The following is a 27,768-nucleotide window of genomic DNA, read 5'->3' as shown; positions in this document are numbered from 1 at the left end:
AATTAAGTGATTGTGTAAATTACAGCACAGCTTGGCTCCTTACCTGAGTTTTCAGACAGGTTTTTTTTTTTTTTTTTTAATAAACGTGTGAAGCAAGTCAGGGAGACCTGTCAGCTTGAGGACTGTTGGCTGACTGTGGTAGATTAGCAGGTGTGTTTTTATCTTTTGGTTTTGTTTTAATTCCTCTGGTGCACTGAAATGTCAGTTCAGATTTTTCATGGACAAATGTTTTGTGTGTTTGTGATAGACTGGGCGCCCTTTCCATTATTCTGTTGCCTCCCCTCTTCTCCCCGTGTGTCTGGCACTACCACACAGCCACCCTCACCATACTCATACAAATGGTCATTTCATGTATTTTTTTTTTCCCCCTCCCAACTTCTGTCAACAGTTGTCATTTTACATAAAAACATCACATTGGTTGACTTTATATACTGTAAACTCAATAGGATGGATCATTCTTTTTAATGTACACCGTATATAAATGTACAATGTCTATATTTCTATGGTGCCCTACAACAATTTGTATCAGAAATGGTCAATAAAGAGAATTTTCTTTGTCATTTCTGTCATGTGTGCCTTTTTTTTTTTTTCTAAAACAAACGAGCCACCAGAAAAGACCTAACGATTTTATTCATATTCAGTATTTCACTCACTCTTCAGTCTGAAAAAAAACATCAATAACAGTGCTTCCAACATAAAATCAGCAGTTCTGTCACCTGAAATCAAGAGCCTTCTTTGTTAAAGTCAGTGCAAATCACTCATCTGAGCAAATATTTGTACGGCTTAAATGTAGGTCTCACCAATTAGAAAAATGACTTGTGTGCATAGAAAGTCAAAAATGGGATGGCGAGGAAAGTACAGAGGAATACATGGACATATTCAGCGCATGACACATTTACAACGTAGGGTGAAAGCACCTCCAGATGTCATTCCAGACAACATCCCGTTTGAGCATCACTGGCTATTTACAATATATTAACGGCTGAATTGAGTGACGTTTCCCCTTCAGGGACAGACTGTCTTATTCCCACTGTACATTCACGAATAAAGGCCAGGAGAGGTTATAATTCCTAAAGAACAGAGAGAAAACAGACTTCCTGAGTGCTTTTATACAGTCAGACTTATGGCATCCATTTGAACATATTCTTAAGCTGGAGGTAAATTTCCTGGTGCCATGCCTTACAGACAGGACATATTTTGGGTACGAGTCACCACTCATGTTGGAAGAGTGGGCTGGTGTTATTTAGTTCCATATCTGGCATTTTGTTCCTTTTCATACCATTGATAGGAGTCACAGGATTTGGCTAAACAGCCAAAAGATGTGAATCAGGGGACAGTTACTTCATTCTCTAAGTAAATTAAAACCAAATACAACAGTTGAAGCTTAAAATAACAGTAACTTGCCGGACCTTCGAGGTTTATTTTACTAACAAGACGCATTGAATGTAAAACTCTTGGAAGTATTTGCATTCAGTGTTGGAATTTCATCACCATATTTTAAACAGCGATTACAAACACAACAGGAGCAGCGACGTTTAACTAGTGCACAACATTCACAGCCACACCACACATGGTACAGATGCCTACTGCAACCCACAGGGACATTACTGCTCGCCACACATCGCGACTGTAAACAACAAAAGAGTAAAAACCTACAGGAACCCTGCATCCTCTGCCCCTCTGAATACCACAGTGAAAATATGATTGAATAAATAATTTCTAATAAATAAGTTGAAGGTACTGCGTCTGTTAGGCACACAGGGTTTGGCATAAGAACCTCACAACTCAACAGTCAATCAGTACATAATACCGGCGTGTGTTGAAATGCTTGTTGTCGTTAATGTCCTCAGAGGATGAAAGAAAACACAAGAAAAGAAAAAAAAGGACTGTGTGTGAATTCAACAATGACTGATTTCTGTGGAAGAGGGTTGTCTTTTTTTCGTTTTTCAAGCTGTGACGTCTTTGGTCAGAAGAGGTCTTCGCTGTTGATAACTTTTTGCCCAGCCTTGCACAATCTGAGGACGTAAAATACAACATGAGGTCAGTTTAGTTTGAACAAAACGACTGTAAGAAGCAGAACTCAGGCATCACAATGTGTAAAGATGTTGGGGGCAATTTAATGACGAGCCAAGATGACATATTTGCGATTCACTGACAAAATTATACAATTTATACATCTCTAACTTTAATATTAGGTATAAAATGAAGGCTTGAGAATATAACATTTTCTCTCTTTGTAGTTTATTTCTAAATAGATCGTGAATAAAGTTAATGTTTTGCAGTATTTGTGGGCAGACCATTTCAAAATATTGTCATTTGACCTCACAATTGGGTAAAGGGATAAACCTTCAGAAATGGCCAACACTGCCACCAAGTGGTTCTCAGGTATAAGTACATAAACACAAAACGTGAGGACTGCCGTTTGTCTTCCAAATGAAATGGGAACACAAAAGAAAGGGTTCATGTAGGAGTCATGTGGGTAAAAATGTTGGAATCGATGATGGAGGGAATCCTGTCATAAGTTAAGCACTGCAACACACGTATGCAAATGTGTGCGTGTTTTTTTAAATGGATTTCAGGTGGCCACATAGCAAACAGCCCCTAGACCTGTGTGGCTGGTTGCGAATGCTCTCTCCAGGTATTCTAGCCTCCTCCCACAATCCCAAGGTTAATTGGTAAATCTAAAGTAGCTGCAGGTGCGTGATGGTCTGTCTCTACTGGAAGTGGCTCCAAACCCCAGCTTTGATGAAACACTTCAGAATTCCACTTTTCCCTACTGTTCTACTTCTGCAGCGACTTCCAATGCACAAAACACGTAAGTGTATACACACTCTGACATCTGTGAACCTTCAAAGACTTCTCTGTTGTAAATGTCTGTTGAGAAATACTACTACTCAGTTTAATGCGTTTTAATCTGGAAGAGGAAGTATCCATGAATATGAGGAACTGCTCAACTACAAAAAGTGAATGGTGCAACTAAGAATAACCAATGTGAGAAAACGTGTTACCAGATGGCAGGTTTTCACATGGTCTTTTGAGGAAATGTGGTCACTGGATACAACCCTCTGAAAACAGCATAGCTGTGGTTGTAAAACCCATATTTTAATGTATATATATATATATATATGTTTGCTTTAAAACCATGTGTGCACAAACCCTTGTGTCCTCTTCCCTCCATAACATTTCCTGTTCAGCTTCGTTAAGCTCCTCCGACGGATCGTACGTGTAAACCGGTAGTAGCTGATGACGGAGTCTGTCGATTCTGAGGAAGCGAGCGTGTGTTTGTGAGAAATTGAACACATCACACTTGAACAGGAAATCTATTACGGCCAGCATGTGTCATGTATTCTTACCTCCTCTTCCTACGAATATACATGATCTAAAAGAAATTAAAAAAAGACAAGTTGCATGAGTAGATCTTTCAGTTTTGCCTTGTTGTAATGCAAGTGCATATATTTCTTGAGGAGCGAATTTTGAAAAGACAGCCAGCATTTGCTAACTTACCACAGCTGCAGCTATCCCAATGATGGTTATTAGAAAGAATGGCACCAACACATAGCTGACTGCCACATCCCCATCAATGACGGGAGGGGGCTGGGTGGTGCTGTTCATCCTAAATGTTCAGGGTGTAAGTGGGGGACACTGGTGGGACAGGACACCCTCCTCCTCCTCTTCCTCCTCCTCCTCCTCCTCCCTGTGGCTCACAGCGTGCAGCGGATGGCTCCTGGAACTGCCCCCTCGTTGTTTACGCCTCATCCTCGTCGTTCATGTGACTTCCACATGGTCTCGCTGCGCTCTCTAATCAGCGGGGAATCTGAGGGAAATCTGAAGGAAGACGGAACGAAAAGACATTCGCAACACGTCGGGAGCAACATGGGAAAAGTGGAGGAATCCCGCTGCGGTTCAAAAAACACAACATGGAGCGACGGTTCATGTCAATGTGTGTGTGTGTGTGGGGGGGGGGGGGGTGTTAGCGAGCCTCTCTTCCCCTGTGGTCGGCTGGTTTATCCGTCTAACAGCTTAATCGCCCCGATCAAGTATAACTGGGAATGGTTAACTTTCCTCTTGGTCGGCGGTAAACCAGCCGTACTGTACTAGCTACATGTCAACACAGCCCCCGTTAGCTGCGCACGACAAGTTGCACAATAACAACGATGCAATCTCCCCGTGTCTCGACGAGGTCCGTTTCCAACAAACACAAACGGAAGCACGACCCGTATCGTGGTAAAATTCAGTAGAAAAAACAAAAAATGTCACTCACTGTAAATTATGCAGAGCCTCTTCCTTCAGTAGTGGAACTCTGCCAGACCACTTCGGTGCACGGAAGCCGTCACAATAAAACCGTTAAAGTAGGAAGATTCTCCCAGACCACTTCCGCCGGATTACTCAGAAATAAAAGCAGCGGAAACACTCGTCAATATTTATTTTCGTCGAAATAAAAGCGTGCCAATAGTGGAACTCTGCCAGACAACTTCCACCGGAACCTTCACAAATTAAAAACAGCGGAAATACTGACCGATATTTACTTTCAGCAAATTCAAATTTAAAGCTTCTTTTTTTCACATATTATTGTGTGTGTGTGTGTGTGTGTGTGTGTGTGTGTGTGTGTGTGTGTGTGTGTGTGTGTGTGTGTGTGTGTGTGTGTGTGTGTGATATAGTAAAATACATATTTTCAAACGTCTGAAGTCTTTAGAAATTGTATGCAAATGCAGCTCATATGATAAAATGGATGAAAATGAAGAGGAAGCTGGATTTTGGGGCAATAAACTTTGAATACAATGGCTTTGGACCAACAAGACTCATGTACAAGTATTTAAAAAACTGTATAATATGACCCCTTTAAGAAGAAAAAAAAATATCTTTCGAGTTATTTGAGGGGCATGACAACCAGCACTTACCAAGGAGGTGATCTGCTATGTAGTCGGCTTTTTTTTTTTTAATGTTTGGATACCAGTATTTTGAGATATGTATTCTTCAATTATTGTGAAAGTTATGGCTTGTTGTAGTTGTTGTTGGAGTTTGTCAAACATATATACATAATGAACCGAAATTAGGGTTTGAATCCCTGCTCTCCTATTCGAACCAGTATTCACTGGCAGATAGTGCTTAGTATGGTAAGGCATACAAGATGATTAACTATAGATATTATTTATCCCAAATTTGTTTTAAATTCTTATTTTGCAACCACTTTGCAACTTTATTTCTCTATGTGTCTGTGTTGGCTATTTTAAGCTAAAAATAAAAATAAGTCAATGCCAACAATATCAAAATGTTCACGTTGTATTAATATGTAATGCATTTTAGTGAGAGGACATCTGTAAATTGCACATTCATGCCATAATAACCATTCATACATGTGATCAACAATAAGTACAGCTGATTATTTCTGTACTGTCTGTCCATAGCCACTAGATGTCGCTAAGCCTCTGTGAGTTGAGATGAGGCTGTTTGCCAGTGAAATTTTATCTCCTGTCCCCATCGAAAATTTGGACACACTGCTGAAACGTACTTCTGTCTTGATATAACCCAATAGGATTTATGGTGGTAATCAGCGGAGCCAAATATCGCCCTGTAACAACTGGCGCTACGAGCAAACAGATAAATACATAGAGATTTGAGGGCAATGAGGCTTTCACTTTACTATTTTCAAAATTTTTTGGTTTTGTCAAAAATCATTTAGCTGATCCCAGTTGAATATGGGGAAGGCAAAGTGCCCCTGATGGTTCACAAGTCTACTAAAGGTCAAACACAGAAAGACGCACACTCACCTCCACACCTGTGGGCATTTTACAGTGGTTGACCTGAAGTGTACAGCTATATTTTGTGTATACGTTTAGATTCACATTGTTATTTTTAGGCAGCATATAATTTTCATGGGATCTGAACCTCTTGTCACAAGCTTGCCCCTTTAACCTGTAGGTCACTAATGCGCCCATTAACCTCAAACCTACATGCTTATTGACTTTTGGAGGAAACTAGACTACCTGGAGAAAATTCACAGGTAGAGGCAGAAATTAAACTTCATACAGAAGAATCAGACTTGAACAAAGGACATTGTGAACTAACCACTGCAAATTGTCTCCTTATCTTTCACTCATGGGACTTGGATGGGGGTTTTTTTAATCAAGATTTAGACATTCATTAGGATCAAAATCATCTATGTGAAATGACCGATTGTTGATATGTGGATAAACAACCAGCTCATATTTGTGTATTTTTGTGAGAACTCGCAACAGAAACCATTGAATCCTTCCTCTGATGCTGCAAAAGCCGTGCGTTGCCATTTGACTGCAGTGGTAAATAAACGGTTTCTACTGATAGCATTTTAATTATATCCTTCAAACAGAGTCATCAGAGTCGAACCAAAACCAGCTTCCGGGTGATCTGTCTCCGAGACGACCTCGTCTGCACTACTGAAACACCCACCCTCCTTCACCCTGTTTGGAGTTTGAGCAGCTTTATCAGGGTGCTTTGTTCCTCCGAGAGCTTAAAGGACCTTGAGTGGAACAAAACAGATACTAATGTATTCAGGTTTGACAGTTGAAGTGTTTATTTCTTTCTAGCTCACTTGGCTGTGATATCATTTCCTTTATTAATGTTTACAGGCAGATGGGGATGCCCTGTAATTCAGACTATAATTTGAAACAAATACTACCTCTCTGTTTCTCCCTAACTGGCTGCCACACGCTTGCTGTGACCTTCCCTATTGTTTTGGCCTATGTGTTGAATTATTATGTCATTTAGAGAAGACTTTGGTTCAAAAGGATCTGTGTGAAACTACACAAATCAGCAGGTGAACAAAATCTGTCTTATGTGCTTGGAACAGTGGATGAGTCAGTAGGCCTGTTTGGCAGCCAAAGGACAAAAACACTCCATCCCCCTCCCTGCAGTGTAGTGCAAACCTGGGCGGGCCTCACAAGAAAGCAGGGGGACGCCTCCTCTGGCCATCTGCTCTGCCTATTGGTTGGAAAGTGGAAATCACATTCGGGGCTCTCCCCGTGTTTGAATTGCACGTTATGTTTCACAAATGTCATACGTTAGAAAATGGTTTTTAGACACACTAAAATATAATGCACTGAAATATTTAATTCTAATTATAAATAAAATCGATTTGTTTTTCCTTTCACATTTATTTTCCCCACATGAAGGTGCTTCTATAAAAGCTGCTCCTGGTTTGTGGATGTTAGTTGGGAGATTTTTATAAAAAAAACAATAAAAAAAAACAAGAATAAATAAAAAAAAACAAAAAAACGCGTGTGTACAAGTTGCATGATCTGATTCGTTCTCCTGCATCCGTCGCCCATTGAAAGGAAACGCTGGGCCATCCCCCTGACGCACGCCTGTGCTGTGGAGCTCCCCCTTGCTGCGCGCATCGTGATCTGGTGGATGCAGAGTCTTGCAGCGAGCGCAGGGTCACCTTCTGTCACTGCAAGGGAAAATACTGAATAATTTGCAGCAGAGGCTGACGGGTAGTAGCACACCACCTCGGCAGCAGCATCAGCGGCACCATCTCTGGTAAGTGAGTCTGCGTGCGTGTGTTCCGTGTTGATGCCACATTGCTGCACTGGAGGAAAGAGGAGCCGAGCATCCTTTTTTAAGCAAAGGGCGACGCAGGGATAAAGGAAATCGTTTTCCCTTTCGCCCTGGATGATGTCTCCTCTTCTCTCTGCTACGAGCCCGAACAAGTATACTGCAGATTCGGAGTGAACACTTTAGCGAGTTTGAATTATGCATGCGTCATTTTACATGATGTATCGCCGTGTGCGCACGCCAACGGTGCAGATACCATCTTGCATCACCTTGAATCACTATAGTGCACGTTTTGCCTGCAAACCCGAACTGTGTTATTGAGTCGTCGTGTGTGGCTTTTGTACTTGTCTACATTAACGTGATTGCCTCTGGGTAAATTATGGGCTGGTGCGGGGTGTTGTTTGCCCCATGCAGCGGTTTCTATTGCGCCTCCATTCGTCAGGATGGGCAAATTTGACCTCGCATTGAAATTATTAATAATGGCTAAACATTGCCCACGAAATGATCTAAAGTAAGTGATTTTGGCATGGATGAGTATTGTTAAAAGTACTATAATCGGTGGTGATGGTGGCCATGAGTAAGAGAGGATTGCTATTTTATGGTCATTTCCATGTGTCGAATGCGTAAACAAGACTTGGAGTCTGCCCTGTGTCGATCAAAGAAGTCGTAATGGTTGCAGTTTGATCGACATGATGGGTTTTTATTGGTGCAAGAGCAGCAACACAGCAGTTAGGAGGCGGCCTGGTCTGGGTTTTTGAGGATTTCTGGGTGAAAATGGACGCGGATGTTGACGAGAGCTCTGGGCTCTGACGTTATGTAATTGGTTGTCACAGCAGAGCGAAGAGCCATCTCGATCTCTAGCGTCATTGTTTTTCCTCTGACAAACCAGCAGCGCCACATAGGAGGAGCATCCTGTTTTCCACACGGGATTAGGTGCATGTGGTCCCTTAATCATTCATCAAATCTGCTCCAGAGCTGAAATGCAACCAGGCTTCCAGCTGACCAAACTGTTAAGGAGCCACATTTTATGCATTAGACACAAGAAGAAATGGTAGCTGCTGTGATGATGATGATGATGATGATGATGATGATGATGATGATGATGATGATGATGATGTGTTTCAAGGGGGCCGGGTTCTTGGAAGCTGGGACGTTACGTCCCCAAACCTTGCAGCTTATATCGTGTGTCAAAACATGCTGCATCGTGTCTCTTCAAATGGATTCAGTGTTTTTGTTTTTACTTTACATCTTTTATTTGTGTTTCTGATGGTAACAGATGACAATCCACGTGGGTCTGCATAGGCTTTTTTTTTTGTTGTTCTTGTGGAGCTGTCCCTGGTGCTGAATTCACTGTTTGCTGGAGAGCGCGTCTGTCAGCAGCCAAGGTGTCCCCAAGAGAGCAACACAGGGCTGCAGAGAGGAGATGATGATACTGTCGGGGGGTATAATCCAATTGTGCTGAGGAAAGGGAAGTTAAAGTGTACATGCTTTTTATTAGCGGAGTCCTCACTCTTCTCTGCAGAGACAAGTTGAAAGTGTCTTGCGAGGAAACTCTTAAGTACTCACAATCTGTCTGTCTATCTATATGAAGGTTGAGGTCCCAGCACATGGAACCATTTATAGTAAAGAGGTCTTTTAATGTTCTTCTATTGCAATCCACCAATTTTGTGCAGTCTGAATTGTTTTGTTTTGTTTGGGTATTTTTTTGCACCACAGATCATAAACTTACATCCCCAAATTCAGGCCCATTTTTAAACTTAATCTTACTGTTTGCCCCACATTTAACATGGTTTATGTGTAGCTTCACCATGATTCATACTCATGTTTGCTCTTGAATTTAACATGAATTTGGTACATTGATAAATACGTAAGTCTGACATCTGGAGATATATCACAATATCGTAAACAAAAGCAGAGTCTCAGGAGCATCTTTATTTTTGTTTTGTTATTTTAGCTTTCAATGAAGTCATACACACGTCCTCTCTCTGCCCTTGTGATTTCCTCACATTATGTCTGTTGCAGTGTTAATTTTGAGTTTTCATGCTTGGCTTGGTTTTGCTGTTGATTGTGGTGTAGCATATCACTCAGAATTTAATTATGACTAACACTCACTTAACCGCTGGCTCGATCTGTGGTTATCCACAAGCGTTAATAGAATATTCATTACGTGGACATTATTTACCATCAGGAACGCTGACCACAACAAACTTCATCCCTGTAGGTGAGACTGTAATACTTCCAAGTAATTTTCTTAATCTCTTCAACTTGGTTTCTTTTCATCCACGTCCATGATAGCAAAGGATTAACATTAGCGTGGGATTTATGAGATGCAGTGCAGTGAAAGTGGTTATCATTTGCTGTTTTGTTCTTCTCTTTAATGTTAGATAACTAAAATAGGTGGAGCTCTTGTGATGAGTGAGAGTTAAACCGAAGGAGACGGCAAATGAAGGATTAATGGGCAATATACTGTAATTAAAATAGAGTAATATCACTTTGCACCCAAAAGCAATTTGTTTTTCGAGGAGATTTTCCACTGTCACATGTTTCATTTTGAACATGTGTCACACAGTGAATCAAGACTAAATAACTACTGGTGCACGTTGTTGGTATGAAATACAAACCTGCATCCATATAGTCCGGAGGAGGTTTTACTTGGATCGGATTCTATCTCCCTCTGCACATTTCACATGGAGGGAATGTTGTGTTTGTCTGTGTTAGTGACCTTTTTGTTGTTGTTAATCTTGGGTGTTGGTGGGACATCATGTGTGAGGAGGAGAGGGCAATGTGTGAAATAGTGGCGCTGTTTTTTTGTTTTTATTTTGTTTTTTTAAACCCTCCTTGCTGATGAAAGGGTGAAAGTCTGCTGCTCCTCTGTTGAAGGAGGAGCTAGTGCTGTCTGACAAGGTGTGAAAAAAGGAGGTAACGTAAGAACGGGGAGTCTGAAGGGCAGCCGGAGTGTCTCATTTCTTTCAGTGAAGAGGAGGACACACACGTGGAAGACTTTATCCTTGATGGGAGATTCATGATGTTACAGAGCATCAAAAAAACATCTGCGGCACCACTCACACCACAGAAGGAAAGTTGTTTCATTCCTTTCTATGACTGATTATTCACTGAAATCAACAAAAGCAGTTTCTCTGAGTGGAGGGCAGACCTCCACAGAGAGGGGGCGCCAGAGAGCTTCAGGGAGAAGGGGCAGCAGCAATAGACACCTGGGGTCAGGGTAATGTCTTTTCCCAAAAGGATGTTTTTCCAAGTTTCAACATTGAGAAGCAATCCCGAGAAGAAAGAAGGGAGGCATTTTTTTGAAACTTACATTTATTTGTTGTAAGCATAACAGAGGACGATTAAAGTTCTAACATAAGCTTTCATGCAAAAGCGTATGTTAACAGACGAGGAGTAAGACTTTTAGCATGCACAAGAAGAGTAATTGTAACCAATATTAAGTTCCTCAAATCTGTTATCTGTCTTGCACTGTCATCACAACATGTCAGTATTTATCATCTCTGGAAAGAAAAAAAAAACCAACCTTTGTTATTGTGGCTCAGCCTGAGGCAGAGCACAGGCTCTGTGTGTCATGATCTTTTGGGCAATTCAAAATGGAGTCCTGGTGTGCCTGGTGAAGGGATGAATCACTGCAGTTTTGATCAGCACCGATGTAAATAGTTAAATGTCAGGATCAGCGGGTTTGTTGACGTGTTTACGCTTCAGCCAGAGAGCGCAGTGATCTGAGGTCACAGTTTTGAACACTAGAGGGTGTGTTCCTCATGGACTTGTACTTGGAGAGAGGCACATCTTATGTTTACTGCTTGACAGTGATAGTCTTTACATTTGCATTGTTTTTCTTTTTTTTTTAAATGTATAGTCTTTAAAATGCCATAATTCCTTCTCTCTGTGATTCAATGACACTTCCTTTCATTTTGTTTTGAATGATTCCATGTTTATTTGAATTATTAAATCAGATTGTCAGTGCATGTGAGTGTTAAAACTCGTTAATAATAAGAAAAACAATAAGAAAAACATTTCAGAAATGAATGAAACAAACACACACATCCATTAGCTTCCGGCAAATTTAGAATTTAGGGGTGAAAAGGGTATATCTGGACTAAAATCATTCAATCAAAGTAAAAACATGCAAACTCCACCCATAAGCAGATCTATGACTGGATTGTTTAGCGTTGAGGGAATGAAATTGGTGTAGTGGGTAGCAAACTCAACAGCGGTGCCAAAAAGTGAGAAGACCTCAGTTCAAATTATCTTTCTGTGGACTTTCCATACTCTCCCTATATTGCATTCATGCAATCTCCACACCCCTGATTATCTGATTGGAGATATCAGGGGGTTAACAGTCCCCCACTCTCCTGCTGATGCATGGATGAAAAACACCAGCAGGATAAACTGAGCATGACTCGTTATTTTCAGAGGAATTCATACCCGAATCGGTCCGATGTGGCCACAAAGAGGCCTCACATATAGCTGTCACTTCTCCGGTTGTTGCATATGATGTGTGGGCTGCTTCATGGCGGTTCTGCCTGAAATTCAGTCCACCCATTTGTTATCTGAAGTGGTCAGGCCAGCAGAGGCTGTGGGTGAGAGAAGAGAGGAGGAAACAAAGAAAGGGATACAGTCACGCTACATATATGACCGGAAATGCAGACCTGGATTACACTGAATTAAACTCATCATGGGTTCATTATCATCCTGCACTGAATGTGTCCACACTAAAGACAAGATGGATGTTTGATGCTATGATGCAGATGCTCACCAAATTGTTATTTACTTCTTTTTTTAATGTGTTGAACGAGAGGGGGGAAGTCATGTTTTTCAATCCTCACGTGAAAGCTGAAGCCAGATTGGATTTTAATTCATAATTATATGAAGGAGTGGATAAAAGTGGCCATTTCTCCAGATGAAAAATTAAAATCTGGGAATGTTTGGCATTTTAACTGATGATCAAAATATGGCACATGTTTGACCGTGCAGCTGCACACAGTAGTTTCATGATCTTCCTCTTTCTGTTTATGTTCCTTTAACTTCAACTTATTAAAGCAAATGAATATGGAGTGAATTGTTTGTGCAGGAAAAGAGTGACACAATCCACTGAATATATTACAGATTATTACATATTTTCCTAATATTGTGAAGGAATACGTAATTAGGATTAGTAGGTACTACTAATAAGTATTACCTTATTAGTAGTACCTACCGATTCAATGGAATCAGCTCACTGTATATCAGTAAACTAAATGAACTGAATCATGCATTTCATATTTCCATCCATCTTCGAAACCACTCTGTCCAATCTAGGGTTGTGCACAATTTACATGGGCAATTTATATTGGTGTGCTATACCAATTGGCCTCAAACCTTTTTTTTTAAGAGTTTAAGGGAGCCAACATGCAAACTCCACAGAGAAAGGGCCCCGACTGGACATCAACAGGAAATCATCTCGCACCACTGTGCAGCCTTGCATTTGGTTTTTTCCAGTATTTGAGTTCTTCCATCTGATATCTGGTTCAAGTCTGACTGAATGACCTACCTTCTCCTGTCACCATTTTTGGAAATTGGCTCACAGGCTGCAGAGCGTTGGGACAGGAGTGCTGCATGTGGCCTGCAGGTTGCTAGTTTCACATATGTCATTGTCAGATGGGTTTCTTCGTTTTGTTTTGTTTGTTTTTTTTGTTTTGGGTTTTTTTTTGGGGGGGGGGGTAAATAACAGTTCTCTGTGGCATCATACTGCTTGAAAACCACTCAAACCTTAGTATGAAGTCTATTTCTCACTGACTTTGAACACATAGAAACAAGTTCATTACTTTTAACCAAAATTAATTAGGAACATCTACTGCATTTACGCATCAAGAAATGAAGCACAAATCAAATTTCTTACTACCCACAGAGTCAGAGTTTACTAATCTCTCTTTAACTGTGACAGATTAAAAAAAACAAAAAAAAAACAAATTCAACTAATCTCCTCATGTCGTTGCGTCTGTGAAGATAATTGATGTTTTGATACATGCTGAGCTGATTTCCATTCAGATTCCCATTTAGAGCAAGTAGCAGCACTTTAACTTGGGGTTGCCTCGTGTTTCTAAAGACTGACCCCATTGATTCATGCTTTTCTTTCACAGGTGATCTCCTGCAGGGGACCGACGGCTCTCTCTAAGGTTTATGGAAACCTGACCTCCCATTGGAGGAGAAGGTGAGTCGCCCCCATTTATTCAGTTAGTTTATCTAAACCATGTTGTGGGGTCGAGTCTGAAGCTGAGCAGGGATGGACCGATGGACGACGTAGGGCAGCTGCACGACCATGCCCCTTTTTTTTATCAGTGGTCTCGCTATTATTTATAAAGGGCAAATGCACAACTTCAGGCTAATTAATAGCTCTTTGTAAGAGCTGTTAATATTTCATGAGCGTGTCCTGCTTTGTCACGGGGATCACTTTAAATGCAGTTTTTTTCATGGCTTATTGAGCCTCTCTTGTTGGGTTGTACTAGAAGAGGTGTACACTCTGTACGTGTGCTTACTGCGTGATTAGCATTACATAGAATGTTACTGTGTTGCTGCAGTGTTGTTTTTCCATCCGCTTCCCTCCTCTGATAGACTGAATCGAACCGTCTGTTGTGTCTTGAATTGCAAATATGATATTTTTTATTTTTAGAAGACATTATCTTCTAATTTAACTTCCACGATCTCACAGGGAGCAGCTCTCCAGGTCTCACAGGGAATAATGATCACTCTCATGTGGTTATTGATTTTTCCCGGTTTGATCTCTTTGTTTCGTGGGCATTACGACTGCGTTTCCCTGCAAGCAGGGAGGTTAAGCAGCTGTTTGATGAGCACAAACTGTTGTTTGTGGATGCAATAGGGCTGATCAGAACAAGATGGCCCAGTTCAGAAATGCTCCTCCGGGGAGCCTGTGCAGTCTGAGCCGGGAGACGAAGCTGGGTCAGAAAAATATAGGGACAAGCTTTTATTGGTAAACAAAGAGTGCTCAAAGGGGGGCAGGAACTAAACTACAAAGCAAGCTGGTGTTTTATCATGTCCCATCTTTATTATATTGCCTTTCGTGTAAGTTTCTGCTAAAAGTCTTCAGTTATAACATATGTGATCAAACTGAAATAGCAAATAACCCAATTTTTGCCTGTTTTTATCATTCCATCCATCTTTCCATCTTCTGTACAGGTCGCCATCACATCAGAGTCAGACAATCATTCGCATCAACATTTGCACAGATTTAAAGTCACTAGTTGGCCTCAAACACATTACTAAAATTTGGAAGTTGGAAAAAAACCCAACTCATGAGCTTAAAAAAATACAACAACAAGAGAAACCAACAACAGAGTGAAAATGTGCCATCATATATACAGTTTATGAAATTCTGTCAAAAACTGTAGCAAGTCATTTACTTATAAGACCATTAAAATCCCACAGTGAGCTGGAGGCTTTAGGATGTAATTGCCATTATGTCAAACTCACAGAAAACATGCATACTTGAATAAAATCTGTAGTTTTTTAATATTGGTTTACTACATAAATAAAGCCAAACATGAACAAAGTTGCTGTTAAACTGGACTTCAGATGTACAGTCGATCACTGAATCCTCACGGTGCCAGCCAGGATGTGGTGTGCCAGATTAGCCTGGTGGCTTCTTAAAGCCATTTCTTACATGAAGATATGTCTTTTCAGCCACAACTTCATTTTCTTTCTCCTTTATTTAGCTACCACCAGCATTTCATTGGCTCGCAAAAAGGCATAATCATCCATCGCTCTGCAAGCCAAACTGGCCATTCAACAAGACAGCTCTCGATAAACATGGCACAGCTCGCCAAGCTGAAGGAGTGTATGGAAACAAGTAAAAGTTCCACACATTCTTTTTGGTTTGAGCTGTTCATTAGTATTAACAGACCAGAGTCTCAGTGGTGACATTAACAGAGTTCCACCTTCGAACAGTCAATGGTGGCTGATTAGAAGTCTTATTTAGGTTTTAGATCTGTGTGGAGTTCTTTCGCTGGGCAAATGAAAGAGTGAGACTGTTCCTCTGCCTAAATGGCCTCTGGGTATTAGGGGTGGGTATAAATAGGGATGTAAGGTGATTACAATCTGCACCCTGAGGTGACATATCTCTGGGTGTGGTTGTTTGTAATCTGTCGCCACTCTCTGGCCACTATAATCATATTTACCCATAGCAAAGAGAAGAATTCATAAATGATTTCCCATCAGGGAAAACAAGAATCAAGTCATAGATCTTAACCATTGAAGCGCCGAGAACTCATAAGATCAAGTTTCTGATTTTAAAATTTGTCAACGTATTCAATAGTCTGCAATATAACATTAGAGCGCAACATTCACGATCCCACTCAGGATGATGTCAAAATCAACCTTTCAATATTTTCACCCGAAACCTTATAAAGCAATCATGTGCAACTATAAGTCTACTAAGTAGTTTAATACACAGACACAGTGTGCAGTGAGAACTTATTTAAAATCTTAAACATTATGCGAACACATTAATTGTATCTTGAGTAGGACTGTCGTTCTGAAAAGTGACGATTGTTAGTCTTTACCAATGACAAAAATGCAATACTCGTTTACTCAATGTTAAAAGGGAACCCTTACACTACAACTGTGATTCTGAATTGAAAACACACTAAACATAAAAGCTCACAATATCTACAAATCACAAAGGCAGGGAGGAAATCCAGCCAGCTGGTTTCATTCATGCTCTTTAATAAGACCGGCAAAGTCGTCAGCAAGTCGTCACTGTGAGAATGTCACCATCTCCAGCTATAACTTAAATTCAGCCTCACACTGCACTCTATTCTACCTCACCTTTCTCTCTCATATGCACAAAATAATCTTATATCAAAACATGCAAGCTCATCAATGGTTTTCACAGTGATGGTATTATCTTCACCTCTTTATGTGACGTGAAAAATGAGCTTCATCATAAGCAGACGAAGCAACAAAAACTGGTGTTTCAAGGTATTCATTGAAATTCTTAATCAAGGTCATTTTATTCATGCGACGCGCCACTTCACCAGGTAGAAGCTGTGATCCAGAAGTGTTGCGTTTACAAAGGTAATATTTATATTCAGCGGCACTTAAGATCATCTCAGGAAGTTTTAAATAAACTATTTGTTCATTTCTCAGGTTGTCGTTTTCTATGTGAGCTTCTTTGTGCAACATTGAGATGTACTTGTGACGTTAACCCTTAAAGATCTTAAGAAAATAAGCAATGGAAAAACTTTTTTTTTTTTTAACAGGAAAGAAATACTTAAACATACCTGGACCTTTAAAACCATGCTTTAAAGACTTTAAACTTCACTTTAAAGTTCAATTGAATTTGTACACCTAATCACAACACATACATGGTCTTAGAATAAGATTATCTTGTCAATAGTCTGATTCTTTAATCCAGACCTTGTCTCTTCAAAGCAGGCCTTTTTCCCCTTTTATATGACAACCTAAATTCTAGAAACCAGACCTTTATTCATTAAACTACTTCAGAATTCTTAGCTGTGATGAGCACTGGGTTCTTCATAAAGTACACAAGGATATTTCAAACAAGATCCAGGCCATAAAAACACGACTCTGAACTATTTGTAGCACCTAGGTTCATCAAACCACACCAGAAAGTTTTGAAGCAGAGCTTTGCACTTAAACTGTATGAGGATTCCGATCTCATACCACATCCATTGACTCAAACTATTTATGGTACACATGCATTCATTAACCTAAACTCACACTCCTAAAACCGACCTGAGATTGTTTAAAACAGAACTAAAGACCCCTTATCCAAATGAATGTGTCAAAAAGGTCAGCAAAAGCAGCAACATGACATTCGGTTGATTAGAACAGCTCGGTAAAGGATCATTGTATGTGATTATCTTAAACAAGATGATCTTGAAAATGGTTAACCGCCTGCTTTAGAGCCTAGTTGTACTGGATCACATTGCATCACACAGGCCTATCTGCTGGATCGGTGAATGCATGTTTAAAGAAATGCAGTATATAATACTATGTGGTCTTTTAGTGAAAATAATCTGCCACACGCTCCCTCTCCCTGAAACTCCTCCTCCTGTTCTTCTGCACTCCTCTTAAACTCGCCTGCACACATGTACGGGCGCCGCATTATGAGGGAGCCCATCAGTATTCAGGACGGCATCTGGCAGCGAAATGATAAGACGGTGGAAAGCTGGTGCGTTTAAAGAGCTCCGCTCGCAGATTGACTATTGCCTTGCTCATTTGTTTTTAGTGTCTGTCTGAACATGAGGAGACGCTGGCCTGCTACCACAGCCCCTCCATCCTCTCTGCTCCATCTCGCAGCCACCGCTACCCATCTGCAGCTCATTTCTTCATCACCACCGTCCATCACAATATGTCTGTCTTCTCCCCCTCCTCTGCCCAGCTCTGCCTCCTCTCTGTCTCGCTCTCTCTCTCGGCCCTCCCTTCATTGCTTCATTTCTCCCCCCTGACTTCACCACTGTCACCAAGAGGCTTGTGGCAAGAGGCTCGATAGTTACATAACCACTGCAGCAGCACTCGGGACGCTGTATTAAATCACAACTCTGTGTGTGTGTGTGTGTGTGTGTGTGTGTGTGTGTGTGTGTGTGTGTGTGTGTGTGTGTGTGTGTGTGTGTGTGTGTGTGTGTGTGTGTGTGTGTGTGTGTGTGTGTGTGTGTGTGTGTGTGTGTGTGTGTGTGTGTGTGTGTGTGTGTGTGTGTGTGTTCGTTCCCCCCCCAAAAAAAACCCCAAGAGCACACAGATTTGTGGATCAATGTTACAAAGCATTAGAAGTGGATTTAAGGTTACAGTAAGGTTGAAGCTCGGATTTGTCGCTTCATTTGAATGGTTGGAGTTTGGCCATGTTGGCTGAGGAAGACATATCAACGAGAGGACCCAACAAAGACATAGTCACAGGAGTGTGTGTGTTTGTCCGCTTGTACGTGTGATATGAGCTGCCTGTTGTGAAATCTATGTTTATGCTCAGGGCTTTGTTTGAGGATGGATTTGGTGGATCGAAGACACTCAATAGTCTCTCTCTGTCTCTTTCTCTCTCTGGCATAAATCATTCAGCTTTACATTTTTTCACTCAATCATTCACGCAAGCTCATTAAGATACTGTTATTTAACACTTTACAATCCTCAAACATGTTTGCAGTTACAAATACATGATGAATACCCATATGTGCACCATGTTCTTCATCTGCAGATTTTCATATCGGCATATAATAATTGATACAAGTTCGAGCAGCAAAGAGCTTATAATTATTTGCACGCATTTGTGCTCAGGCCAAATACTTCAATTTCACTATTAAAATGGGGAAAAAGTCTGAAAATGAATTAAGACTCTTAATTCAATAATCACTGTAGTAACAACCTGGTAGACGCCAGGTAAAAATACAGCCCCCACATAGTCTATATAACTGTACTCGTCACCTTCAACAACATTAGATCAACCTTTTTCTCAGCCACATGGCAGGAATCTAGTGTTTTAAGACATGTAGACATGGTCAAAAGTGTAGTCACCAAGCAGAAAAGTGGATGAATTGAATTGTGGCATTGCTGTTGGAGCCTTATGGTCTGGTCTTATCAAACCCCTGATCTGTTAGAATTCAGAATTCAATTCAGTGTTTGTTCTCAAGGTGGGGATTCTTGATTCTGTCAGAGTGGTTGAGAAGGTAAATATTTTTTTTCACGAAATAACCCGACACAATCAAGGCCTGAAGGCACAAGAGGGCGAAGTCTTCTGACTGAATGTTATTTGAGTTGACTATAGACCTGAGTGTTGTGGCATGGATCATGCCACAACTATCATGTACTGATAGTTATTCACAGCTGAAGTATCATCAGTTCACCAACAATGTAGTTTCTCATTAACAACATGTTCACTGTACTGTGATGACCTCCTCGGTCTCAATCCAATAGAATCTCCTCCAGATGTTGATGGATTTAGATGGACGTTGCATAATTCCAGTTTACATTCCAGTGAGAACGTCAGTATGGCATATACATATTTGGACTCAAATGCCCATTGAATCCCTAGAAGGGAATTTATTGCACAGATAGACTGTTGTATTTCTTAATGCACTATGATATGGACAAGGATAATGTATTCTTCTATGGGTTTTTTTACAATCCATCTCAGATAAATATCATTTTGCTTGTGCTGATGTCATTATGAATTTATCCTGCAGCTCTGAAATGCTTAAATGTCCTGGTTGTGGTTTCGGCATCTTTCCTGGAATAGACACTTGCAAATACTATTTCTGTTACTTTCTTCCAAGTGTTTCAGTCATTATTCACAGTGTACAGCCTTTACTGTCCTCCTCCTGTGACATTGGATAGTCCTTGCACCAATTCACATACGGGAGATTCGACCAGAGTGCTGAGTTATTTCATAGCAGGTCAGATGACAGTCAGCATGGCGTTTCAGCCACTAACGGTTGCATGTGACCGCTGACCTCTGATCTCCGTGTGGGAGAGGAGCAACCAAGAGAACAATCCCGACATTAATGTCATGAAATATTAATGCCACATTTTTGTTCTTTTTCCTTTTTGTTTAATTTTTTTCATCCCACTGCAGAGGAAACACTGTGCTTTCCGCTGTTCTTAGAGCAATAACACACCTGGCTGACTCACACTATTGCACAAAATATTGATAAAAAAAAAAAGGGAAACACGGTGTGTCCCTCACCAGGAACATTGATTTAAAAAAAAAAAAAAAAAAAAAAACCCGACAAAAAAAAAGTAGATTTTTGTGGGTGCGTGTGTGCGCGCAGCGACCCGGAGCATCACCGAAGGCATTCATAATCAGATCGCTGAGTCATCCTGCGCTTGTGTTTGAAGTGGTGATCCACACAGCTAGTTGCACCGGCGAAGCCCAACTTAGACTCTAAATGTTACTTCACAAAAAGGCTGGCAGCTGCAGTCAAATGAAAGAACCAGAAAGCAGAATGAAATGTGTCTAATAGGTAGTTTTAATAAGACATTTATTTATTTATATTTTTGTGAGCAGAGTTTCTGATGAGCTCGACAGATTGAAAGTGACATCATGGTGCTTCAGGTTATGAGAGTCGGGTTTGTCTTCACCACAGTGGATTTGTGTGGCGAAAAGTGTCAGCAACATCAGGTTACGTCCTGATGACTGATGATTCATCTTCAAATTTTCCAAATTGTTTAACGGGTGAGGATCTGAGGAAATATTTGCATGAATTCCTCTAAGTGCACTAGCTGTGTATATTGTGTATATCTCTCATTGCATTTGAGCTGATCTGTAAATATAGCCATCAAATGTCATCTTCTTACCAGATCTACTGTTTTGCACATTTGTGGTCTCGCCGAATTTGAAGCTGACATGAGGTTGAAACTTAGTCTTTTCTCTCTCTCTCTCTCTCTCTATATATATATATATATATATATATATATATATATATATATATATATATATATATATATATATATATATATATATATATATATTATTTTTTTCTTCTTGAAAGAAATATCTAATTAAATATTAGCTTTTCATGCATTTGTCTTCTTCCAGAAAATGGAATACTTGCACAGCAATTATTCTTTTCTTTTCTTTTTTTTTTAACTGACTGATTTATTTATTTATTTTTTTGATTTTGCAACAGCAAATGTATTGTGTAGCACAGCAGTTTAAGGCTTTTCAAGATTGTGTGTGATTCCTGTATGTAGGTTTTCTCAGGTTACTCCCGTTTCCACCCGCAGTCCAAAAAACATGCATTAGAGTTGAACCACTGTCTCATTTACCCGTAAGCGTGATTATGAGTGTGTGTGACTGTACTTTTCTCGTGAATGTGATGGATGGATGAATGGATGAAATTTGATGTAACCTTCAATCACCATCTTTGTACACTCAGTCAGATAATATCTGAAAATATTGACATATGGATGTGTAGATACTTTTTGTTTGTAAATTATTATCTTTATGAGGCTACACCTTTATTATTTACATTATCACGTTGGAAAAGTAAGCTATATTCTGTTAAAGCTTGATTTTCTCAAACATATGAGTTTTCAGGTCATTATTTCATCATTTCTTTTATTCCTTCAGTAAGACTTCATTGACAAAGGAACTGTTGCAGTCGATTTTCGATATTTTTCTAATTATTTCATCTCAGGGAAGTTATTTATTTCATTTATTGTGGAAAATGTTATTTGAGGCATAATAAACCATGGGGAGTCAACTCTGAGAATCTGAATCTGTGTCTTTGGTCAGAAAAATGTTATCATACTGAATTTTCTATCCATACATACAGAGGTATAATCTGAATATAAGAAAATACTGTCGAAAAGGCAACATCGGGTAAACTTCTTGGGAATTACAATATAGTCAGCTTTCCCCTAAATGCAATCTAAAGGGAGTAAACCATGTGCATAATTATAAATGTAGACATCAAGAAAATCAACGCATTATTATGCTCGGTTAATTCCACATAAATGTTAACTGACCATTCTGAATAATCGCATTCTCTTCTATTTTTCCAGAGTCGTTTTTCATTTTCAGTAATTCCAGTGATTGTATGTTCGCAGTAAGCCCAAACACTGCGGCGTGCACATGAGGGCTTCTTTTTTTTTTTTTTTTCTCTCCCCCTAAATTATGTTAGCGGCTCCCCGTCTGCATCGACATGTCGGTTCACATTTGACTCTCCTGGTTCGTGCCCTCTGCAAGTACACAGTGTTTTCCACATTCAGCTGATGACTGCAACAGAAAACCTTCCTGGTTTGTTTTCTCCTCCCCTCTCTTTCTTATCTCCACCTCTGCCCCGCCGCCTCATTTCATGTCTCTGGTTGCTACATGTCTTCTGAAAGAATGAGTCTCTCTCGTTTCACCCTCTCTTTCCTCACTTTAGTACACGAGCACACGCGAAGGCTTCCACCAACTTTGCCCGTGATGCTGCAGTGGCACGCCAGCCTTCTTGCTCTTGTCCAAAGCGCTGGGGTCACATGGCCGGCCTAATGACGGCCTCGGTTGTTACGGCGTGTGTGAAGTCTGCACAAGGCAGCTCTGTCTCCTGGCAACGTCCACCAGGCTGCTTACTCCATGCTGCACCGTGAGATGAATCACATCACTGTGCTGATGTGCTCAGCTGCCGTTCTGCCTCGATGGCTCTCTCTATTCCACTCAGGAACGGTCGGGGCTACTTGACCGGCTCCACAGTACGGCCCGAGCTCACTATATCTTTCCCTCAGCTTTCGCCTCCTGTCAACTGCCTCCATGTCGCCTCCTCTGCTGCTCGCTCTCACTCTTCGCTCTGTCACTCTCTCTTTTGCCATTTGTCAATGAAAGACCTCCCTCTGTCTCTCTATCCATGCGGGTCGTCTGTTTTTTTCTTTTCTTCAGTCAATAGAGGAGGGAGGACATGCTGTGCTTATCAAATGCAATCAACAGAGAAACGGAGACCCGACTGCACATGAAGGCACTAACTGTTGCTATTATTTCTGTCTAATCACACAACGTTTGACTGGATTTTCAAGTGGAATGAAAGCTGAGAAATATTACCAAAGTAGTCCTCTTCTTACATTGCTGTTGTCTAATCACAGTGGAGACAGTGAACATGCTCATGTGCTGGAGTAAAGTTAGTTTGTCCAGGGAAAATCTTCTTACTGTAACAAGCTTACAAGTTTGTTGTGGTTCCCATTCAGTGCCTCTAAAGGCTCATCAACAATGGACCTTTTTGACTGTGTTGGGAGCGTTTGTCTCGTAAGAATCAGAGTTTCTCTCTAACTCTCTTAAAAGCACTCAGGTTCCTGCAGTATTTATATTATGTCATGTTACCATGAGCTTCAAGTGCATTGTGAAGTGTACAGAAACTACCCTGGAAACTCCTCGGAAATTAATCCTAATCTTGGAAAAGGTCTTGCAGATGTGTTTCATTTAATAAAATGTAATGATTCCCGGCTTCATGTGAAGACCAGAGCTCTCATTTCTTGTCTTTCTGTCTCGCTTGTCCTATCCTCTTCTTTGCTCTTCTTCCTGGTGAGCCTCCTCCCCCTCTAAAGCTATTCAAATGGCACAGTGCAGGATTATCCCTCAGCCTCTGAGACATTTCTTGTTTGGTCGGACTTATCGTCCTCTCTGGGTTCGATTTGGTCACAGACCCCAAAGCTGCAAAAATATCATGAACACATCTTCTATTGTTCAGTGAAGAACAAATCCGGACTGCAAATTCATACATATTATTGGGACTTTGCAGTTGATTACAACTGTGGGAACTGCTTTACTTTTTTCTTTTTTCTATTTTTGCAATGATGGAGTCAACTATGGTAAGTAGATGTGCATTGTTAGTGGTGACTAACAAATGTGCAAACACGTTTGGATTGTAGGACTTTGTTCTTGCCAGCTCGCACATCAATGCCGCCTCTGTTAATCTCAAGTCTTACAGGAGCTTGTTGTGATTGCAAAGAGGTGGCTTTGATAGCAAGCGTTGTGCACAACCAGTGGGTCGTTCGTGGCTTCGAACTAAGAGATGTATCCAAATGGGTGAATGTTTACGGCATAGACAGCAGGTATTTTACGATTTTTATGTATTATGCTTTTGTTCAATCGTCGCCCTTTTTTTTCCTTGAACATCTGTACCAAACTGAAGCAATCTCTGGGGAGAAAAAAAAAAATCGCTGTCTGTCTTTAGCATGACTTGGTCGCTGGTTAATGCCCTGGGGAATGGGAGGTGTGCTCACAGTCATTGAGGTGGATTGACCTCAATAGCTGTGCTATAAGCCCCTCTCCAGAATGCTTATCCCACCCCCAACCTTTGTCTGTGTCATGAGACATACAACACCCTCCCACAGTGGACTGAAAGTGTGACTTTTCTCTGCATTCTGACCTGGTAAACTGAGGCTGATGACATTTATGCCTACGTCGTCTTTTGACACAACAGGGTGTGTGTCACAATAATGGGAGTGCAGACTCTCATCTATTATCTTTTTTTGTTTATAACCTGCGTAAAAACGTAATTCTTGATCAAAACTGTTCTGAAAGATTTATCAATTTTAAAATTATCCATCCAGGCAAGTGTCACAAATATGTGTTTAACCTAAATGCTTTCTAAGCATCAACAGTGTGTTATAATGGTACGTTTTAGCTAAACTAATCCTATGAATGCATTACTTTCGTTATGTTCAGGGATTCTGGCCTTGTGCCGAAGCTTAAATGGCTTTGATGTAACTCTGTATTGTAGTCACGGACAGCGGGGCCCGTTGGCTGATTAAACTAACGGACGGGGAGCTGGACCAATAGCATTTGTGGGATTAGGAGCCGCTACTTTAGGCCTGATTAACTTTCTCGCCACACAAGACTGTGTTCGACTCTGCAGTCAACTTTGTATAATATAGAGAGTTTCCATACTTGTAATTGTAATTTAATATTTGTAAATAATTCGGAGGATGGTACCGTCTATGCATGTGTACATGATGTGCTTAAAGCTCCCTGGAGTATAACTAAACTCAGCCTTGTTCATTTCATGCACCCTTATCTTTCGCAATACATCTTTAGATCGGTTTTAGATAAGCATGAATCATTAAGCCGACGTGTTTTAAGATAAGGCACCAACTTTCAGGCATCAAAAGCTAAATTTATATTTTAATTCAGTTTCACAAAAATTTGAATTAAAGATATTTTTGTGGGATTCGCAACCCTCATTTGCTAATGTGTGCTAATTATGGGCTTCTGTTTTGTATAGTCTACAGAATGTTCAACAGATGCACATGTTACACGACAGCTTTTTAGGGTCCGAGCAGAGCTGGACAAGACCCTAGTGGAATGCAAGGAATTATTATTATGATGTCACTGTGACGTGTGACGACCTAAACGTGCTCAAACTTTCTTGAAAATTTGCGTACGCACCAGAAGCGGTGAACCACTTAAATATGTTTGGGGTCATTGTGCAAGTGTGTGGCAACGTGGCTACATAGCGCCCCCTACATTGTTTTCACATATGTAACATCTCCTACGGGCAAGTCCCACAAGAGGCGAGGACCTGTTCAACTGTGCTTGCAGCTTTAATTTTATACATTCTTCATTTCTACATTTTAAAATGTACAGATATGAGTATCAAAGTGGTTTGCAACACTGATAAAGAAAAATAAATGAGAAAAATAAAGCAAATATCAGAGTTTCCCTGTAGCTGTTTGACGTTCATTCCCGTTCGAGTTAAACCTGCATCATATTTCCATTATTACTTAAACATGAGACTTTTATCTGTTCTCACATCTAGATGTCAGTAGGACAGGTTACAATTTCTAAAGCTGCCTTCTGAAAGAGTAATTGAAGGCTTCTCTCTGTTATCGGATGTATTCAGTGACTGTGCGCTTGGCTGACACATAAAAAAAAAAAACTAAAGGCTTAAGGATTTGTCACCACTGTGATATTGCACCTCGGTGTTGGCAGAAAAGGGGTCGTGTCCCCATTTCCAAGACGGGAGTTACTGATGGTGTTTTCCAGACTGATGGAATCGAGCAGGAAATAAAACATGCTGCATAGTAGCACAGGAGTGCATTTTGGCCAAGTTTAAATTTGATTATCTTTTTTTTTTTTCAGTTTACCAAAAGTGAAGTGATATGAAATATGATTACTGCTTTAATATTCATATTGTATCAGCCGCAGTATTCATGATTGTTAAAGCAGAGTTGTAGTCTGTTTTTACCAACACAAATGTCGGTTTTTTTAATGGAAGAAACCCTCACTATTCTTTTCCATTCAATGAAATGCTCTTTTCTCTCAAGAGAGCTTCAGCATGTTCAGTTTTCAGTTGTATCTGATCCTGTTGCTCAGACTGAAACTATTGGATGTTTGTTTTTTTTCTCTCCCTGAAGCCTTGGAGCTGCACTTTCAGAAAAAAAGATGAATTGTCTGTGAAAAAAAAAAAGCAAATACTCTGTATCTCGTCCCTCTGCAACTGGAAGGCCAAAGTTGTGTCTGGTTTACTGTTCTCTCAGAAAAATCTCGAAATCATGAAATAGTTTTGGGTATTTTGCGCCAGCACAGAGTGTACTCTTGATAGTAGCTGGTGAATGAACTGTTGAGACTGTGAAGAGTCTCACAGGCTGATGTGACGGCTGGTGATCGCAACCAGGAGATTTACAGCTTGGCTGTTTGAGTAAATGCTCTGTAAAAACACTGAAGGGGCTGGAGACTCGGATCACCTGATCTCCAGCTGAACTATAAACAATCACAAATATTACAAATTGTCCTCTGATGATATTTTGATACAAGACACTCTGTGAAGTGCTGTCCTTTCAAAATCCCCTTTTTTTTCTTTTTTTCCCTGACAAGGACAAGTATGTTGTGTCCTGTATAAAGGAAGTGATGTCAGGTCACTTTAAACTGAGCCAGATGCACAAAGCTGTGTCTCGTGACTCATTTCAGGGATGGAGGATGTTGTAGGAATTAATATGTGCTCGAGTGCAAAGGGAGGTCGGAGGATGAAGTACGAAGGGCCGTGGCAATATTTGAACAAAAATATTCCTTGTGAGTCGGCCGGCTGCAGAGTGCTGAGTCAGTTTGTAATCTGTAATTGCCACGAGTCATCCTTCGTCTGCTGTGACCTCGATCTGGTATGCTTAGCTCGGGTTTGGACCGTGCACATTAAAAATCAAAAGAAAACATCTTCTTTTGCTGAAAACACAGTTAAGAAAACTGCACGTCAGTTTTTATTGGAAGCATTTATGATGTGAAAGGTTGTGTTTTACACCTTGGGGCCATGCCCGGAATCATTTTAATTAATTTGTGTTGTATTCAGCCTTCTACAGTGCGGGGTTGTGAGGGGCTGTAGCTGTTTCCCTGCTGACTCTTGAGTGCAGGCAGGGGACACCCTGCACGAGTCGCTCATCACATGCACTCACAGTCACAATTACACACAATTTAGAGACCTCAATTAGTCTCAAATATGTGATTTTTGTACCGTGTGAGGGAAAACACAGGGAGAACATGCAAACTCAACACAGAAATGCCATTAAAACTGGGCGTCCCCTATTTTGAACTGGAGTTATGATTATGAACTATATATTTCATGTGTGCAGTGCAATGAAGAGCTCTACGATGGAGCTGAAGCATTAGTCATGAGAGGGAAATGGATTAGCCTTCAAGCAGAGTTCAATACCAAGATAGTGGCTGGCAGTCTCTCCTGTTTTAACCTTGGTGGTAAGATATCGAACACATGTCAAACAAATAAATATAAATCACCTTAAATGCTTCAGGGAATGCGTCAG

At 40.6% G+C, this 27,768-nt stretch overlaps 1 protein-coding gene across 1 annotated transcript; it reads right to left on the bottom strand.

Moving 5' to 3' along the window:
- Positions 1-612: 612 nt before the first annotated feature.
- Positions 613-4,335, bottom strand: smim29 (small integral membrane protein 29). Its single transcript, XM_080496208.1, has 5 exons — positions 4,262-4,335; positions 3,505-3,825; positions 3,354-3,379; positions 3,157-3,262; positions 613-2,015 (listed from the first exon to the last, which is right to left on the bottom strand). The coding sequence occupies exons 2-5, from the start codon at positions 3,610-3,612 to the stop codon at positions 1,947-1,949; spliced, it is 309 nt and encodes a 102-aa protein (XP_080352334.1). The 5' UTR covers positions 3,613-3,825; positions 4,262-4,335; the 3' UTR covers positions 613-1,946.
- Between the last annotated feature and the right edge of the window lie 23,433 nt (positions 4,336-27,768).

The sequence above is a fragment of the Blennius ocellaris genome (genome assembly GCF_963422515.1).
Source record: "Blennius ocellaris genome assembly, chromosome: 5".
In the NCBI taxonomy this organism is placed as follows: Eukaryota; Metazoa; Chordata; class Actinopteri; order Blenniiformes; family Blenniidae; genus Blennius; species Blennius ocellaris.
Note: the sequence above shows the minus strand (reverse complement) of the source record. Positions and strands in the feature narration are given on the sequence as shown.